General features: G+C 44.0%; 1 protein-coding gene across 3 annotated transcripts in view; it reads left to right on the plus strand.

Annotated features, from left to right (window-relative positions):
• Positions 1-5234: 5234 nt before the first annotated feature.
• Positions 5235-18965, plus strand: part of DHRS12 (dehydrogenase/reductase 12) — a 28244-nt gene continuing 14513 nt past the window's right edge. For 2 of the 3 annotated variants that reach the window (XM_055701476.1, XM_055701477.1), the window contains exons 1-5: positions 5235-5347; positions 5765-5898; positions 8804-8886; positions 15617-15709; positions 17082-17163. In XM_055701476.1, coding sequence (XP_055557451.1) covers positions 5292-5347; positions 5765-5898; positions 8804-8886; positions 15617-15709; positions 17082-17163 — 448 coding nt within the window. In that variant the 5' untranslated portion in view covers positions 5235-5291. The remainder of the gene's footprint in view (positions 5348-5764; positions 5899-8803; positions 8887-15616; positions 15710-17081; positions 17164-18965) is intronic. The other variant, XM_055701478.1, reaches the window with a different exon arrangement.

Below are 18965 nucleotides of genomic sequence, written 5' to 3' on the forward strand. Positions count from 1 at the left end.
GGTCTTGGGAAAGCCTGACACTTCATTGGAAACAACGCTGCTGATGACAGCAGCTGGCAAACTTAACGATGACTTGGGTATATGAGCACACAACAAAGAAAATACCCTACTGTTCATAAAAACACCACACATGCCAGAACCTTGACCCATCCCTGCATTCAGGATGAGCAGCTTTTGCTTCTCTCGCCCTGCTGCTAGCATAAGCACTACAGACATGTCCCTGAGACCTCAGGGCCTGGATGTTCCTCTTCAACCACTTGCCAAACTCTCCTCCTTTTGCCTGGATGAAGCAGAGTGCCAACTGCCTCCCCCCCCCCCCCCCAAGCTGCTGACAGCTCTTAATTGCTATTACAGTCACTGGGGCAGAGCTAGCTTCTAAAGCTGAAGCTTTCAAGTGTTCTGCACCCAGAGCTGAGGCCAGCATGGCAAATGCAGGGTTGGAAGTGGCTCCCACAGCAACAGTGGCTTGCACATGGTTGCCACTTCCTTTGACAACCTGATCCCAATTATAGATGCCCAGCTTTTCTGCAAATCTGGCCCTAAAAGCCTGCTCCTGTTCCCATTGCAATCAGTGGCAATGTCTGATTGATTTAATGGGAGCAGGCACAGAGATTTAATTAGAAAATTGGTAACTGCAAAGAAAGCAGAGAATGCACAACAGCCTGCCAGATCTCTGGTAGGAAGCAAGAAATGAGCCAGTTGTCCGTAAGACGAGATTTTAGTCTTTCTCTCTCAAAAAAACCCCAACCAACAAAGAAACAACCAAACCCCAAAACAGATTGGCAAGATGGCCTTGAAGCTGCTTTTAAACTTTTTATATAACCTGGTCTAGTGTAAGGTGTCCCTGCTCATGGCAGGGGGATTGGAACCCTGATTTCTAAGGTCCCTTCCAACCCAAACTATTCCATGTAATAGACAATTGTTTTTCAGCTCTTGAGTACTCTGTCTTCCCTTGGAAAGAAAACATGAAACATGCTGAATCACACAGGCCTTAACAGAAATCGGTATTTTTAACTTTTCTTTTAGGTTGGGAGGCAATTAAAACTTTGTTTAAAACTCCTTGCATTTGACAGGTACAAAGATGGATTGAGTTTAAGGTGTGTTTTTCACTTTAGTCCAGCTGGGGGCCAGAGAGGCATTTTTTACTAGCTCTTATGTTTTAAGAAAATACTGAGATTCTCAATTTATTACTGTATGAGAAATCCTAGTATCTGGAGGCTCAGTCACAACATTTCAGAATTTTTGTTTGCTTTGAGGGTTATGTGCATTCATGGAGGGACTGCATAACAGACTCATAGGCTATTTCTACACTGGTAAATGCATCTACCTGAATGCAGGATCACCAGTGCCAAGCCAAGCTGTGCAGTGCTAAACCTGGTGCAGTCTCATTTACAGCACTTGGGAACTAATTACCCCTTGAGCAAACTATCCCCCTGATGGTGTTTGAACTTGTTTTGGATAGAAATATCTGTTTAATACCTAAAAAGAGCCTGGGCATCAACAATTGTTTGCCTAGTATGGACAATAAAATGATCAGGACCTGGGAATATGCTATGAGTTATTTGATCGTGTAGATATACCTGCAGTGTTGTGGTGGTTCTCAAGGGGAACAGTTACCTTGGGTATGTTTCGTCAGGGTTAAACAGTGGGCTGTGTTTAGCCAGGGTGAAGCCATTTATTCTGTGCTCAAATGAGGGAAATGTCAGCTCAACAGACTTGTGGTTCTCTTGATTGCCCCCTTTCCAGTGGGGGAGCAGGCTACACACATTTATATATATATATATATATATATATACATATCAGTTGCTGGCTGTGATAAATATCTAAGATGCTGGCAGCCATTCCATGTGGAGTCTAATGCTAAGCTAGTAGCACCCATGAAAGAAACCTCAAGCTGTAACTCCAAATTTCCAGGTTCCGGAATGGATTCTAAATCAGCTAACAAGGTATATCAATCTAGAATTCAGTACAAAAGGCAAAATGCAGCCAAAAGTCTTGATGTGGGCAGAAATTTTGCCTGTGCAATTTTTTGGGTTTTTTGGGGGTTTTTTTTGTTGGTTTTTTTTTTTGCAAGGCAGGCCCTTCATTAGCACCAGCCAACTCTGGGCAAAACTACGTCTTACCTTTCTTCTGCACACAACCCATACTGCCTCATCAATGAAATGGCTGGGTTAGCCAGAGACCATTCATCCATTCATACAGTCTCTGCAGTCTCCTGCCTCTGGAACAACAATACAAAAGTGAAATATCACAGGGGGTGAAATGAGGTAGCAGAAACATCTAGGTGTTTAGGACAGCATGCAATGGCTTGCTTCTGATGCAAAGTTGTTCAGACAGAGAGTGATGTGCCAAATCCTTTCCGGGTGCAAGCTTAGGCCCTCACTATGGAAAAAGCAAGTGTGTCTAAGCAGAAGCGTGTGCTCAGGGTTTGTTGCACTCTGGCAAAGGCATCGTGTCTCAGCAGTTAGGAAATCTGCTGAAAATGGCATTTGCTAGAAGGATATGACTAACATCACAGTAGTGGTGCTGCAGTATTTATATAATATCCTCAGAGAATTTTGTGTGTGTACCAGGGTGACACTGGTTCCCAATCCTACATTCAAATGTTCTCCTAACTATCTTATCCTTTCTAATGTTATTAAGAGTAATATGCTGTAATTGCCCATTACTGCTTAAACCCCCAAATATTATGAGCTGTTCCCGTTGTCTGGCTGATGTAACATATTTTTGTGTTTGGCTCATGGACAGCTTCTGCTGTGCATACTTACTTTGGTTAGTACCTCAGAGCTATACCACACAGCATCTTGTTGTTTACAGTCCAAATGGTTTAGCCTACAATGAATTCTGCGTATGTGCATACACCCCATTTCCTTTCAGAGGTCAGCAGACTCACAAACCCCCCAGTCTGTGAGAACATAGACTGAAACTACAAACAAAACACATCAGAGCCATCATCCAGTTTTGTCTGTGCTAAGCCATAGTCTCAGTGCTTGAGAAATAAACAGAGTAAACATGGAAGTGACAAGGGAATAAAGCACAACCTGGCTTATTGCATTTATTCACAGGAACTTCCACAGGGTGGTGTTTTGGGTTTTATTTTTTTTTGTTTGGGGTTTGCTTATGTTTTTCAGACTGAAACCATATTTCCTCTAAAGAATGCAGCTAATTCTATGGCATAAGCAACCGTGGAACATTACTGTTCTTCTGACAGCACGCTGAGATGCACCAAAGGTTACAAAGCCTAAGGTGAGACATTCTCTAACTAGCATAAAAACATGGGACAACACTTCAGTTTTCTGCCTTGATATTCATAACAGCAGGCATGCCCACATAATTCTCTGTGTATTCTCTGCTGTGTATTCTCTCTGAGCAAGGGTCTGAGAATAACCAGACAGATTTGTACAGGGTGTGAGGGACAGGGAGAAGCTTAAGGGCCCAGAGGGCAAGGGATTGAAAGTAGGAAGAGAGGACATTATCTCGGCCTGTAAGCAGGACTTGCACAAGCCTAACATCCGCTCAGTTCACAGTAAGTGTGATTATCTAACATCATTATAGCAGTCTAGGCTGTACAGTTTTGGTTCCTAATTGCATGTTGTAGGTGATGATCACAAAACTATTTCCACAATTATATACTTAGAGGCATCATAGTATGCATCTGTAGTTCAGGCTGCCATTCATCTGCCATTATAGGAAATAATGTTCTGCCACTCACACTCTTGCCAAGCTGTTCCTTTCTGGGCCAGAAGTCTCCATTTCAAGGATCAGAATCAGGATGAATTGTTTAGGAACACTTCAGTCAAAATGTCCCAGCCATTTCCAAGAACAAAGTCAGTTAAAACTGACTGAGGTTTTGAATAAATACTTTCAACGGTTTTAACATGAACAAGCATTTTGAGATTTCATGCAACAGTATGACATTTAGCTGGATGGTCTCTGAATGTAAGAAAACATCACTGTCTCTTTTTGCCCTCTGAAAACTCTTATTTCACCCACGATACCTAGTACAAACAGATAGTGCTGGGTTCAAAAGTTTTAAATTCACTGTGGGAAGTACCTTTTGTGCAAGCCTAATACACAAGGTGCTGAAAAAATTGAAGACTTTAGTACAAGGCCTTTGCCAGAGCAAAGAGATTTAGAAAGAGAAGCATCAGGCTATCATACAGGGTCAAAAAAAGAAAGAATATTCCCATTCCTCCGCGATCTCTCCTATTGAAACCCGGTAGCTTAAGCTCTTGAAAACTTAAGAGGGGTTCCCCAAAGTAGCTTCTCCAAGTGTGTCCCTGCACATGACATAAAATACGTGAATTTCTCTAATTCACACACTGAATTATGTGAGTGCGTAGTCCTTTAATGTACTTAAAGACATAACTGCAATGACAATTTCCTTATGGCTAACATGGGTCATCCAGATGTGCAATTCCAAGTGATTCTCTTAGGCTTCATAGCTCCAATGCACATACCAGAGGAACTGAAAACACATTTTCAGTTTCACTACCCCTACTGCAATAGCCGCTTGTGTACAGGCATCCCATAACCCATCAACAGGAGCCGGGAATTTCACAGGTTTCTTTCTTACATAAACTGCTACTTGGTGTGGCACAACACAGCTGTCGCTGTTTCGGCAGGAGCATCCCTGGGACAGCTTTCCAGAGCAGGGGATGCAGGCTCAGGTCCTGCAAAGCGCTCCCCATTCCCAAAATGACACCCCATTTCCAGCCTCGGCTCGGCTAGCACTGTCGCTGTGGCTGGCACTGGCACCTGTGGCCGGCAGGTGCCCAGGGAAACTCTCCTCCTCCCCTCTGCCACCGCCGCCACCGGGCGCCGCGGCCGGGGACTGCGGCACCCGCCGAAGCACCCCAGGGCTGGCCGGAGGCACCCAGGCCGGCGGCTGGAAGCGGCCCCCTTCCCTCACCGCCTGACGAGGGAGGGGGGGAACGGAAAGGATAAGAAAAAAACAACCCGCAAACTGCTGCGGGGGAGGAAGGGGGGTACAACTTCCCTCCACAGGCATGCACTACCCGCCCTAGCCCTCGCCCCTCAGGCGGGCGGGCAGCCTATAACGGCGGCGGCCACCGCGGGCAGGGCCGCCCCGGGCCGTTACCTAACAGCGGGCGGGCGGGCAGGGCTGGGCCGCCCCGGGCCGTTACCTAACGGCGGGCAGGGCCGGGCCGGGCCGGGCCGTTACCTAACGGCGGGCGGGCGGGCAGGCAGGGCAGGGACGGGCAGGGCCGGCCCGGGCGCCTTATGTAAGGGCAGGGGCGGGGCGGCGTTGCTGTGGCGGCAGCGGCGCCATGTCCTGGTACCGCAACGCCGTGTGGTTCGTGAAGGGGCTGCGGGAATACACGAGGTACAGGCGGCGGGGCGGGCGCTGCGGACAGGCTGGGGCCGTTTCTGGGCGTTCGGTTTCTGTGTATTTTTAATGGCAGCCTCCCCCGCTCCGCCTGAGCGGACCGATGTCAGCACCTTCCCTGTGGGAGCTGCCCGCTCAGGCACCTGCCCCGGGACTGCAGCCGGGCCGGCTCCCGCCTCTCAGGGCTTGCCCCGTGTGGCCTGCGGCGAGCAAAGTCTTTCAGCTGTCGCTATGTCACTCGCTGCAGTGTCACTGGTGCTATACCTGGCCTCTCCCTCCAGCACGGAGGATAACGGGGAGGAGGGGGTGTTTAGCCCACGCGGAGCTGTGAGGGAAGAGCGCTTCTCAACTGCCCCCTGTGTTTTTTGGAAGTACTCTCTTCTAGTTTCTCACAGGTGTCTCTGATTTATTCAGGACCGGCTATGAGTCTGCTTCCAAGCACTTCAATCCAGCTGATGTGGAGGTGGACGTGGCTGGAAGATCCTTTCTGGTCACTGGTGCCAACAGTGGCATTGGCAAGGCCACAGCCAAAGAGATAGCGAGGAGAGGTGAGCCGGGCAGGCATGAGGAGCCCTGAGGGGTCCATACGGAGAAGATGGAAGGGATCAGGCCTGCCCTTCCAGCACAAGTGCAACAATGCAGCTCCTGGGGATGAGCGGTCAGGCGTGTTATTTATCAAGGGAGTCTGTGGGGGTTAGAGATTTAAGCATGATCAGTGCTGTGAAAACTGGAGTAATGAAACCACGTTAGTGGAGACAATCTGCAAAGTGTTTCTTAAGTGCAGGTTTACTGAAACTATCTGGCCCTTGTGGTGGTGCTGGTGGATGGAGGTCTGTTTGTGGCTTATAGGCTTTTAGGACTTACGTGGTACAAGTAGCAGCCTGGCTAAATTTGAACAGTTTTGAAGAAGTTACAAATGTATCATATGATGAAAGAAAACAATTGGCTTTGCTAAGCTGAGATGGGCGGGTATAAAAGAAGCTGCACTTGATCCGAGTGATAATAACCTGGAGTTTGTGCCCTTTAACTGATTACAAGCAACCATTTTTTTCTGTTGCTTTCTGTAAGCAAGGAGATGGTATGAACTGGAACTAGCTGCTGTTGAAGGATAAACCTAACCCCTTTCAGAGTTGACACAATAATACTTCTTGTGATAGGAGTTTTGGCACGTAGAATGGAAGGGAGGAGCTTGCAGCTCTTTGCTCTCTTTGCCTGCCTAGGTTTCATAACTATCTTATGAAGTGGTGACTCAGTTAAACTGATTCAAAATTATTAGCATGAAAGAGCCTTTGAGTTAAAGATCCCCATCAGTGCTAGTAGCCAGTATATGATTGATTTCAGGTTCCCACCACTGCCATTATGTATAATAGCCTTATCTAAATAGTGCTTTGTCTGGAGACTGTTTTGCTCATAAACAGATGTGACTGCCAGGTTTTGAAAGCTGTCAAGATGACTGGATCTGCATAGGATTTGGTCACCATGTCTGGTATTTGAAGCCCAAAGAACAACCTTGGGTTCAGACTGCTTGGCTGAACCTTGTGTTTGTGTTGCTGTGTATATGAAGTTAAAATGACCTAAAAGAGTGATACTGATCCTGTCCTTGAACTTGTCGCTCTGAAACACAATGTCAGTTGTTGGGGCCCTAGTTTCTAGTTGAGTCTCTTCAAGTACACTATGACAAGAAATAAGGAATTCAGACTTGGCAAAAAGAATAACAAAGCTATGTTGGCTTTACCTTCAAGCACTTCATATTTTTGTAAATAATGATGATAACTTCTTTAGCCTGAGTTCAGCTTCTCTCTGTATTGGTGTCTTATGGCTATTACAGATTTGGGCTTTCCCATGTGTCTTCTGAACTGCATTTCCAGTTTGACACAGTCTTCTCCCAGCCACTCTGACAATTCCCACGTGTTGTTTAAGTTCAAATAACATCAATCTTTACTACGGAAAATATATTCAAATCCCTTTCCTAGCCTATAGGTCACACCAAAATTTCCCCCTCTCCTTAACATCAAGAAAAATGTTCATATTCAGAGCCCTTAGAACCCAAATATTTCCCCTGAAGATTTTTCAGTGTAGACTATGAGAATGTTCCTGATCAGCTTGAAGGCCAGCTACTTCTTCCATGTGTCTAATTTGTACACGTTACTTGTGCTGTACCCTGTGTCTTGGGAAGAGCTCCTTAAACATCTGCAAGTGTACATCCTTAACTGCCTTAAGATCTGTAACTAAAGCCCTCCTTTGCACTGAAGCCTGCAGTCACTGTGAGAATGGCCAAAGAAGCAAGCATTGGATGCTGCCCCTTTTGATTGCCTTTTGTCTTGCTTATGAAATCTGTTCTCCCTGGGTCAAAAACTTTCATTCTGATCTGGAAATACTCGGTGGCTGTCTGTGCATGGTTCCTTCCATGTATGGTACATGTGTAACACAAAATGAAGACAAAACTGTATTAATTGTTGGTTAGTGTCATTTGTATGATTATCCCAGATTCGGGAGTTTCCCCCTGCTGCCTGCGGTTATGAACTTGGTAAAAGTAACTCGGTCAACTCTGGCAGTGCAGTGGAGGAGTCAGACCCTGTTAGAAAATTTCAAAAGAACCTTGAAACTTGTTGGCTGCATTAGCTGCATGCCAAATATACTTGCAATGGTGGTCCTCAGTGGAAAAACCTCTCTTGTAGACAGAAAATTTCATTATCAGACCCCACTCTGGGCTGTGCAGTGTGACTGCTCTATTCCGAAGGTAGACTTAGTGTCTTGCATTTGGGTTCCAGGTGTTAGAAGAGTGACCCAGCACCATTGTTTCTATTATCAATCCTTTGGGATTATATTGCTTGAGCCTTCTAGTGATGCATTGCTAGCAACCCCTAAAACACCCTTAAAAATGGGTAAAAGTAGAGTGCGGGTATTCCTGTGACTGAGAGTAACATATTGCTTGTGATGATCAGAGAATACAAAGCATAAAAATTAAAAAGAATTATGCCTACCTGTACGTTGGTCCCCTTCTTGAAGGGTGTCTTTAAGGTAGCTAAGTTATAAGGTCATGATAAGTATCCAGGCCTTTGAGAGGAGCCTTGCCCGGCATGTTCCTTTCATAGAAAAGATGGTTAGAAGGGACCTCTAGAGGTCATCTTGTCCAGCATCTCACCTGAAGCAAGACTGTTGCTAACACTAGATCAAACCAGCCATTGCTTTGTCTTGCTGGATCTTGAAACCTGCAAGGATGGAAATTCTGCATCTTTTTTTTTCTTGATACCTAAGCTGCAGTTTGTGGCCATTTCCTGCAAACTGGTGTGCAATCACAAGAGGTTTTTTGTTTCATTTGGATTGTATCAGAAACTAACCCCAAACAAGAGCTGCAAATTGCACATTGCTTCCCGGCCTTCCTTCTTTGTTGATGCCTCCCCCAAACATAGTAATAAATTATAAAATGTGTTTCTTGTCGAAATCCACCAGGTGGCACGGTTCATCTGGTTTGCCGAAATAAAGAACGGGCAGAGGTTGCCAAAGGAGAAATAGTGACAGAAACCGGCAATCACGTGAGTTTTTTTTCAGTCTTTTGTTTACTCTTAGGAAGATTAATATTAAAGACCTCAGAGGCCTTGAGATACTTAGTCTGTTCTGTCATTTTGCTGTTGTGTTTTCAATAGTAGTTTCATACGGACATGGAAATGTCTAGTAGCTTATCACGCACTTGGTTTCAAGTGATTTAATTTCACTAGGTGATGTTTTCTATGATTAATAACATCACCAGCAGCACGCTGTTTTACTTAATGTTTGTTGCTGATATGTTTTGTGATGTCCTACTTACTATTCCTAACTATGTGGCTGAGGCTTTGAAAAGTTAATGCACTGCAACACTCTTAACAACAACATTTATGAGTCTCAGCACTGGAGTTGAAGGTTTTATGTGTTTGAATAACACACTCTTGATTTGCTAAGGTTGGCTGCTCTGTGAAGTTCTGTGTGTGGTCCTAGTTCCATGCTTTACATACTTTCCCATCTCTTTTTTTTTTTTTTTTTTTTTTGTAATTTCTCTTCCTTACCTCTTCCCTTCTGTTACATATTCTTTTTGCTTCTGCATATATCACTGTACAGTATCCCCCTGTAGCTGGCACTGTTGCTTTTACTAATTGTTCAGGAGGGTGTGCTTATGGAGGAGTGCAGTCATTATCTTTCTATCTTTGTGTTTTGGCTAGGATAGAGTTAATTTTTTTCATGGCAGCTCCTATAGTGGTATGTTTTGGATTTGTGACCAAAACCTGTGTTTTAGTTGCTGAACAGTGCTCGCCCAGCATCAGTACCTTTTCTGGTTCTCATGCTGCCCCACCAGCGAGTAGCTGGGAATGCACAAAAAGTTGGGAAGGGACATACTGGGACAACTGACCCCAACTGCCCAAAGGGATATCCTATACCATATGATGTCATGCTCAGCAATAAAAGCTGGAGGAAGGGGGGGACATTTGCTATTACGCTGTTTGACTTTCCAAATCACTGTTGCATGTCATGAAGGCCTGCTTTCCTGGGGATTGCTAAACACTTGCCTGACAATGAAAAGTCAGGCAAACAAAACTAAGGATTTTTCTTTTTTATTTTGCTTTGTTTGCACACACAGCTGTACTTCACTTATTAACCTATCTTTACTTAACCCACAATTTTTTTCAGTTTTATCCTTTCAGTTCTCTCCCCCATCTCATTGGGAGGGAAGTGAGCGAGCAGTTGTGTGGGGCTTAGCTGCCTACTGAGGTTAACTCACAACACTTGGATGGAGATCTGTCTTAATTTTAAATAGTGACTTGGCTCTCGAACACAGTGGTTTGATTCCAGTAATAGTTTTTAATGTGAATCAAAATTTCTGAAGGCTTTTAATGGTTAGAGATACCATATTGACTAAATTTCTGCTCTTTGGTTTCAGCTCCCTAGTGTGACACAACCAGCATTACACTTCAGTTCTTTAATGGAGGTGAATTAGATCAGTCCTTATGTAGAAAATAATACTTTCCAGCTGTCTGTAACTGTGTAATCCCATGGCTATAGTAAGACTGGTGATTATCTGTGTTACCGTCTTTTCTAACTGCAGACAGACAGCCTGGGAAGAAGGGTAAGTTTGATGACCTCTGAAGGTTCCTTCATGTTCTATTTTTTGTCATTTGGTGAAACAAAACTTGAGGCAAATAATGTTCTTCCTCTAAAAGCAGCACAATTACTGCATTCCCACTCTTGGTATGCTGCAAATCTGTAGTTTCTCTAGTCTTGGAAGAGTTTGAGAGCACTGCAGAACTTGTGTGAGACCCTGGGGACAGGGTACTTGTACAAAAAGCAGCGTTCGGTGAAGTGTTAGACAAGCTGTAAAAGAGACCCTGTGGGACATGCGACTGTATTGGGAAGAGTCATTTTGATAAGGAGTCCACTAGAACATCCCTCTTTATAAATACTCATTCAGAAGCAATCCAGGGAGATAATAAAGTACCATATCTGCAACTTGACAAGCTCTATCCAGACTTAACTTCCTCCTCCTTGAGCTGTTAACTTGATCATCTGGACAGAGATCCTGTTGTAGCATATACCAAAGATTTTTTCCATCTTCCACAGCAACACCAGCTGGAGTTTGGTGCTGAAACGGAGTTGTTATTTGGCAGGCAGGTGCACCTAGACCTGGGAACCGGGAAGTTCCCCTAACCTGTTAAAGTAGATCTAATCACAGAGATTAGGTCTCACTTTGAAAATGGCTTTGCTACCTTAAGGACTTTTATAGGGAACAGGCCTGTGCATCCTTTTTCTGAGCCAATGTGACAGTCTTCAGCAGACAATTATTGATTTAGGTGTTTTTCAGTCTCTGAAATCACTTGTAATATTGAACATCTGTCCCAAAAAGTTCAGTTCTTCTGTACTACTACATAGTGGTAGTAGCTTTAAAAGTAGAAAGCTTTAAGAGAGGTATCCAGTTAGAAACAGTAGAGCAGTGTTAGGTTTTTGGTCAGAAATTAACATTACCATGAGAAAATTCTGATGTAACTCAACTAAGAAGCTGAAATCCAATGGTTAGAGAGGAAGAGTCATGCGTTTCTTATCTTCAGGGAAGCAGAATTATACGCAGGGAATAATGTCTTATAATTTTCTCAGCTTCTTTGCTCATCTTATTTGCTTGTATGATGAGTATTTAAAGAAACAACTTGGAAAGAGTGGAGGCCCTTTAATGATTATTTGTTGTTTTGCATGAGAACATTTCCTCTGCATAATTATTTTAAAGCTGCCTTTTCCTGGGTTACTTCATAAGACTATCTGTGGTATGTCTTTGAGACTAAGTGCTATCTAGGAGAAGAGTAGGAGTTGACATGCCTTTTGTATGCCTATGATAAATGCCACTGTGCTTGTACTAGGTAGGTAGAACACAAATCTGCAAAAAGCAAGAGAATTGCTTGTAACAAACAGTAAAAGGTTTGTGATGTTTTGGAGAGAGGCGATATTTCTAGCTTTAGTGGTTTAGAAAATTATAAATTTGCTCTATGTCAAGCTTTTCCTTTTTTTGTTCTATTGTATCCACATTCCTGGTCATAAGTATGTCAAAACATTGCAAGACTGTTGTGACATGGGGTGGCTAACAAGGACTTAGCAGTTAATGCAGCAGTTAGCACGGAAGGGGTTGCAGAAGGTACCCAACACTGAGACAGCTGGAGTGGGTGCAGTGATGCACCTGGAAGTGTGCTCTCCTGCCCTGGTTGGAGCAGCTGTGCCTGGCACATGGGAGGCTGGCCCAGACAGAGCTCCAGAGGAATGATGTGGCAGATATTGGGCTGCAGGGAGTCACTGGTACTTCTCCCTGAGCCTGGGGTGGAGCATGACGGTGGCCTTATCGGTTGGGTTCTGCTGTTGAGGTGCTGGGCTTCTGGGTGAAGCAACGGCAGGAGATGAGCAGGCTGCATACCCATAGCGAACAGAAACAGGATATTGACAAGGTCTTTGCAGAGGGTGGAAGAGCACAAACCCCAACATTGCACAGAAGGGACAGATAGAAACTGTGCTTGAATAAGCAGTGGATAGAGACTCCCAAGATGGGGAGGAATGGAAGCTTGTGACTGCTGGCAACACAAGGCAGGCTTGTTATCTGCCAGCAGATGTGCATTTATAGGTATAGTGCCATGGTAACAGATAAGGAAGAACAAGCTCTGTCAGGGGAAGTGTGGAGACAGATGAGCCTGAACTGTTGTCAGCACTGGGAGGAAGTGGTGGGTGATAATGGTTGGAGGCTCCCTCCCTGGGGGGGTTGGAGGCACCCATCTGCAGTCTTGGCTCGATGTCTGGAGAGGTTTGTCACTTGCTAGGGACTCACATCCATGGTGTTGTGGAGAGGCTGCTGAGGCTCATTTGGACCTCTGGCCAGTATCTCTTGTTGCCCAACCACATGGGCACCCATGACATTGTGAGGGGTGACCCTGAGTTAATCAAGAGTGCCTTATAGAGGATAAAGGGCATGGGGGCTCAAGTAATGCTCTCCTAAATCCTTCCAGTGAAAGCAAAGGGCTTGTGCAGGAGCACAGACACCCTGAAGGTGCAGCTGGTGTCACTTTGGTTTTGGCCTTTATGACCTCTTGAGCGTTGCTGAGCAGGAATGGCAAAGTGGAGCAAGAGTATCTTTGCCAACAGGTGTGCTAAGCTAGTGAGGAGGGCTTTAAAGTGGTTTCACTGGGGGATAGTGACCAAGCCCAGTGGAGTCATGGCGACAGTGGTTACGTGTCTAGGGGACAGAACATGGAGGAGAATCTTAGTTTTTGTATGAAAGCAGCGTGACTACGAGCCCATTTCAGATGCCTGTACATGAATGCTTCTGGCATAGGAAACACAGGAATCCATGCACAGTTGCAGAGCTGTGATCTCACTGGGATTAGAGAGATATGGCTGACATGACTAGAGTGCTGGAATGGGTTGTATACAGGCCCTTTTAGAAAGGCAAGCTGGGAAGACAAGGTGGAGGATTTGTGCTCTGCGCAAAGAAATGGCTTGAATGCATGGAGCTTTGCTCTGAAATGGGTAATAAGCCAGTTGAGAGCTTATGGGTAAGGCACATAGGTCAGAATCGATGTTGATAACATTGTGGTTGTTGTCTACTACGGATTGCCTGATGAAGTAGAGGAAGTAGACAGAGTGGTTTTTTAGAAGGCTAGGGAAGCCCCATCATCACAGGTCATGGTAGCCATGGAGCACTTGAACCACCCTGATACAGTCCAGGAGATTTCTGGAGAGCATTGAGGACAATTTTTTTATGAGTGTTGGACAAGCCAGCTACGGGTGATCTCTGCTGGACCTGCTATGAATAGTAGTCTTGAATTGCTGTCTTGGTGGAAGTGGCCATGAGACTGGAATATAAGATTGAGACAGGTGAGAAGAATGAGTAGAATTACAATCTTTGGTTTTAGAAAAGCAGATTTTGTCTTTTAATGGACCTGGTTGGCAGGATCCCATGGGAGGCAGCCATGAGGAGCAAAAGGCACTGAGAAAGATGGTTGATCTTCATGGGAAACCTCCTCAAAGTGGGAGATGCTTCCCGTTAACTGGAAAAAAGACAAACCACTCGCCTTCAAAAAAGGCAAGCAGGATTTGGGGAACTACAGGCTGGTCAGCCTCACCTTGGTCCCTGGGAAAACTATGGAGCAAATCCTTGTGGAAGCCATGAAAGACAGAAAGGTAGTTGTGGAAAAAACAGCGTGTAAAGGGCGAACCTGGCCTGACTGTCCTGATTGCTGCCTTTGGTGAGATGACTCTGCCTGTGGGCAAGAGGAGAGCAGTGCTTGCCTCTTTCCTTAACTTTGCTTTTTACGTGGTCTAGTATCCTTGTAGCCAGTTTGGAGACATGTTGTTTGAACTGGTGGATAACAAGCTGGGGGGAAAAGTGGAACATTTGGCTCAAAAATGACAATCAACAGTGAAAAGCTGATCTGTTAAAATTTTTTAGTGACATCCCCCACAAGTCAGTACAGGGGCAAAACCTGTTTAGCATCTCTTTTAACAACTTGGACGGAGTGAAGTGCAATCTTTATCGGATTGCAGGTCTTAAATGAGGAGAGGGAGCTGGGGGGCAGGGCTGCTATTCAGAGGGATTTAACAGGTGACGAAATAGGCTGACATGAACCTCATGAAGTTCACCAGGAGCAGGTGCACAATCCTGCCCTGGGATGGAGTAACCCCATGGAGTAGTACAGGTTGGGACTAGCTGGCTGGAAAGCAGCTTTGCAGAAAAGGACCTGAGAGTTTCAAGTTGTCCCTGAGTGAGCAGTGTGCCCTGGGGCAAGGATGGCCAGCCACACCCCAGGCTGCATGAATGTGAGTGTAGCCAGCAGGCTGAAAGAAGTGCATTTTCCTCTCCATTAAGACTGTGAGACCACAGGAGGAGTTCCGTGCTCAGTTTTGAGCTCCCCAGGACAAGGAAGTCATCAATGTCCTGGAGCAAGTCAAGCAGATGGCTGCCAAGGTGACTAGGGAGATGGGACGTGTGATGTATAAGGAGAGGCTAAGAGGACTGGCTCATTCAGTGTTGAGAAGGTTGAGATGGGTACACACTGTAGTGTACAGCCCCGTGATGGGAGGGTGTAGGGAAGGCAGTGCCATGCTTCTTTTGGAGGTCTGCAGTCAAAGGACAAGAGGTAGCAGACACACGTTGTAACAGGGCAAAATTCTGACTAGATAGTAGGGCAGATTTTTTTTTACCATGAGGGTGGTCAAAGACTGGAGCATGGTGCTCAGAGAGGCTGGTGAATCTCCATCTTTGGAAATAAAACTTTTCTGGACAACCTGATCTTAGTTACCTGCCTTGAGTTGGCAGCGGGACCAAGCAGCCTCCAGAGGACCCCTCTCAACCTAAATTATTCTCTGATCCTGTGACCTTGAGCATTTCTTTGGAAAGTTGCTTTCAGCTGAAGAGAAAGTTGCTGTATGACTTGTTAAAACAGAAATTTTGCAAGCTTTGCAATATTTTTCTGGTTCTCTGCTATGCCTGACTGTCACATACATTTATCTAAGTAGGGCTCTCTTAATAAATTCAGCATTAAAGCTATGGCTCAGAAGCAACTGAACCAAGTCACTAAACATGTTTTAAGGGCTAGAATTAGATTTCCTAGTTGTGCATGTTAACCTCAGTGTTTTAGTTGTGTTCTAGAGAGATTTTTTCATACTGCTTAGATACTTTTTCACCTAGGCAGGCCTTAACAGTGAGCAGGGTCTCTTCACTGTCCCTGTTGATTGTAACTTACTTTTTTTTTTTTTTTTTTCCTTTAGAATATCTTCTTCCATATTGTGGATCTATCTAATCCCAAAGAAATCTGGAAGTTTGCTGAAAAATTCAAAAATGAACATAAATTAAATGTGTTGGTAAGTTTGCATACTTAAATCATGTGTCTGTCTTTGGTGTGTGTAGCCTATGAATTTGTCCAACTGGTAGTGTAGATTTCACAACTTGGCTCAAAATTCTCTGCTTGGTTTTCTCTAAATGCGTTTGCAGTAGTCTCCATGGTCTGTTTGCTCTTGTCCGTTCTTAGCTCACATACAGAGATATGCTACAAAAAAAGAGACAAGCAGTAATTTTTTAGCTGCATCTTTTGAGGTTCTTACCATATGTTTTCTGTTTGACTTTCATTACTAATAACTTTGTCCCTCTTAAAGCTAGTCTTTCTTAAACATTAAACTTTTATAGAAAGTCAAGTTAGACCAGTCTAAAACAGAGCCAGGGAGAGAGCAAACAGTTAAGCATCATGGCTGGTAAGGGCTCAGTACACTTTCCCCTTTATTTACCAGTGAAAATTTGCTCTGGGTGCTGTACTAAAACTGAGGCATCTGGAGCAGTTGTTTTGGTGCTTGCTAGATGAGGAAATTCTGATGGAAATGGGAAAACAGCTTTTGAGGAGTGGCAGTGAATGATGTGTATTTCTTTTTTTGAGGTGGGAAGGTAAAGCTTGAGGTTCCTCTGGATGTTGGAGCAAAGAAAGAATTGTGTCTGAGAATGTGCTAGCTACACATAGCTTGCAAACTTCTGGCTGTTCATGAAGTTTTACCTTACAATGCATCCAGCTGTGTGGTGCAGTGCTGTTTTAGCAACGTGTGAGTCAGACGGGGTATCTTCAGGATTGCCAGGCAGACAGAAAAACTGGGGTCCCTACAACCAGGGCACAAAGTCAATGTGAAGCACCTCTGCTGGTTAGCTGTGCCCTTCTCAGGGCTAACTAGGATGCAGCAGCCTGCTGGCCTGGCTAATCTGCCAAGTTTGGAGCTAATTATTTTAATTTGCTGAGGATGGGAGTTCCTGTGAGCCATTCTACTGCACGTTGCACAGCTTCCCACAGTGAATTTTCCCTTAATGGAGAATACATGACCATTAGTGTGGGTGATGTGGGGTCAGTGCTGTCTCTTAGATGAGACTAAAACTACACTGCTTATTTACGTTCTAATATTTGCTCTAAAACTTGCATATTACTTTCTGTGAGAGAAGTTTAAAAACATGGAGTAAGGCGTGAAGAGGACTTGGCTCTTTGTTTACTACCATGTGTGGTGAGCCATTTCTCTGAAGATCCTTCTTTTTGTAAAGAACCTTTATGGTCATCAACAGAGTAGTGTGATTTGGAGTAGCAAGATTTATTAAAACAGTTTGTAGCTTTATGTTGCAAACTAACATGGTCTGCTTGTATGTGTGAATTTGTTTGTAGATATTTGTGTAGATACATTTTTGTTTACAAGAGTTGTCTTACAGGTCAACAATGCAGGTTGTATGGTGAATAACAGAGAATTAACTGAAGATGGACTTGAAAAAAACTTTGCAACAAACACTTTGGGTGAGTATTGAAGGCTTAGTTCTGAAATATACTTAATTTGATTATGCAAGTATGGTTTTTTACATCTGGGTTCATGAGTTATGTATTCCTGCTCAAAGAGGGAGCATACCATTGCTATGACAGGGAAGAAGCAGGAAAGGAAAAGAAATATTACAGCTAGTTTGGAGTGTCTTTTTTCATTTTAGTTCTGTTAATTTCTCCATTTCTTTCACTTGTTCTCATATCAGTGACTTTATTTAGCATAGCAGTGGACAAATGCAGATAAATTTACTTAAATTGATTCTGAAATTTGCTAGGGAACTTTGTTCCAAGCAGTGCTGCTAATGATGCTCTCTTTTTAATAAGTGTGCTTCTATGGCTTGGATAGAGCTTGGAGCATGTTCAGATGTTTAAAAAGACATTCAAATGTTTCAGTAGGCTTGATCAGCCCTGTTTGATGTGACAGAGGCACTGTGTAGGAAGGCTGTGCCTTATATAGTGCCCTGGATACTCTCAAACAGATGCAACACCTAGTCAAATGATTGAGCAGTACTGGGTAAGTCTTAGGCACTCCACATATAATGGGAATACCCCATGAACTCTGTGGTGAAGGTATAACATGGACAAAATGAGGGAAGCAAATGGGAAGGGAGAGATGTGGATGAGCAGGGAAGACAATGAGCAAAGTGAAACGTTCCCCCACAAAAGCTGTGGAAAAGATGTGAGCAAACAGCCAGCCAGCAGTGGGAAGAGCCGTCTGCTACCACTAATATCTGTAGAGCTGAAAGCTGCACCTCTTGCAAAGAGAGTTGTGGTACTTGCATCAGCTGACAGTCCTGACACTCTCTTTTCCCCCCTCTGCCTCCATGCAGGGTAGGTGGCTTTCTCAAGAGACTGTCTTTTATATATTTAGAAGTGACACATTAAGGCGGAATTTTGTTTCTGTATCTTCCTCCTGTTCATCAGTATTTGGGATGAGGAAGGGGGAAGCTTAGGCTATAAAGATCAGGCATTTATAGAACTAATATAGCCTGGAAACCACTGCTGGGTTTTATTCTTAGCCTTTTTCCTGTGTTGCTTCCTTAACTCCTATTTACTTCTGAAAACTAACATTTTTATGTATAAATGTATTGTGCTTAACTGATATGGTGCATACAGCTTATTTTTTCTGCAAGTCTAACTACATTAAACTGACAATTAATTCAAGTATAAAGGCACAGATTCATTTTCTTCAAGTTAATCTTCTGCTAACATTCTTCTGTTTCTTATGGACAACATTCAAAATTAATTTTATTTTGCCATCATATTTCCCCTAGCTAGAAGTGCGAGCACTTCTACCTTGAGAGATTTATTCACCTTAAGTTAGTTTAACCCCCCTGTGGTCTTTCAAACAAAAATCTAGTGATGTGCGAAGGTGCAGTTCTTCCAGAGAGAAGCAGAGTCAAACAAAGGCAACAGTATGAACATGAAAGCAAGTTTTGGTTTAGTTTTAAACGTTAAGGAAATTAATTTCTGAGGAACTGTGCATCACTTGAATTAGATTTTATAACACAAGTAGAAGCAGCAAGTTCTGCTTTCCCAGCTGTAAATCAGCCTCATAACAGATATACAGCTGCACAGAGGAAGCAGAATTACGATTGTAGTGAACTAGGAAAATGCCTGTATTATCTTTTAGGAATGTTACATATAGATCTCCTTTATTCATCTGTATATCACTTGCTGCATGAATGTATAGAAAGGTCGAGGAGGTAATTGCACATTTGAGCAGATAAGGTGAGACAGGTAAGTCATCCTCTATTGTCCAACTTTTCTGCAGAGTTCAG

The sequence above is a fragment of the Falco cherrug genome, chromosome 2 (genome assembly GCF_023634085.1).
Source record: "Falco cherrug isolate bFalChe1 chromosome 2, bFalChe1.pri, whole genome shotgun sequence".
Classification (NCBI taxonomy): Eukaryota; Metazoa; Chordata; class Aves; order Falconiformes; family Falconidae; genus Falco; species Falco cherrug.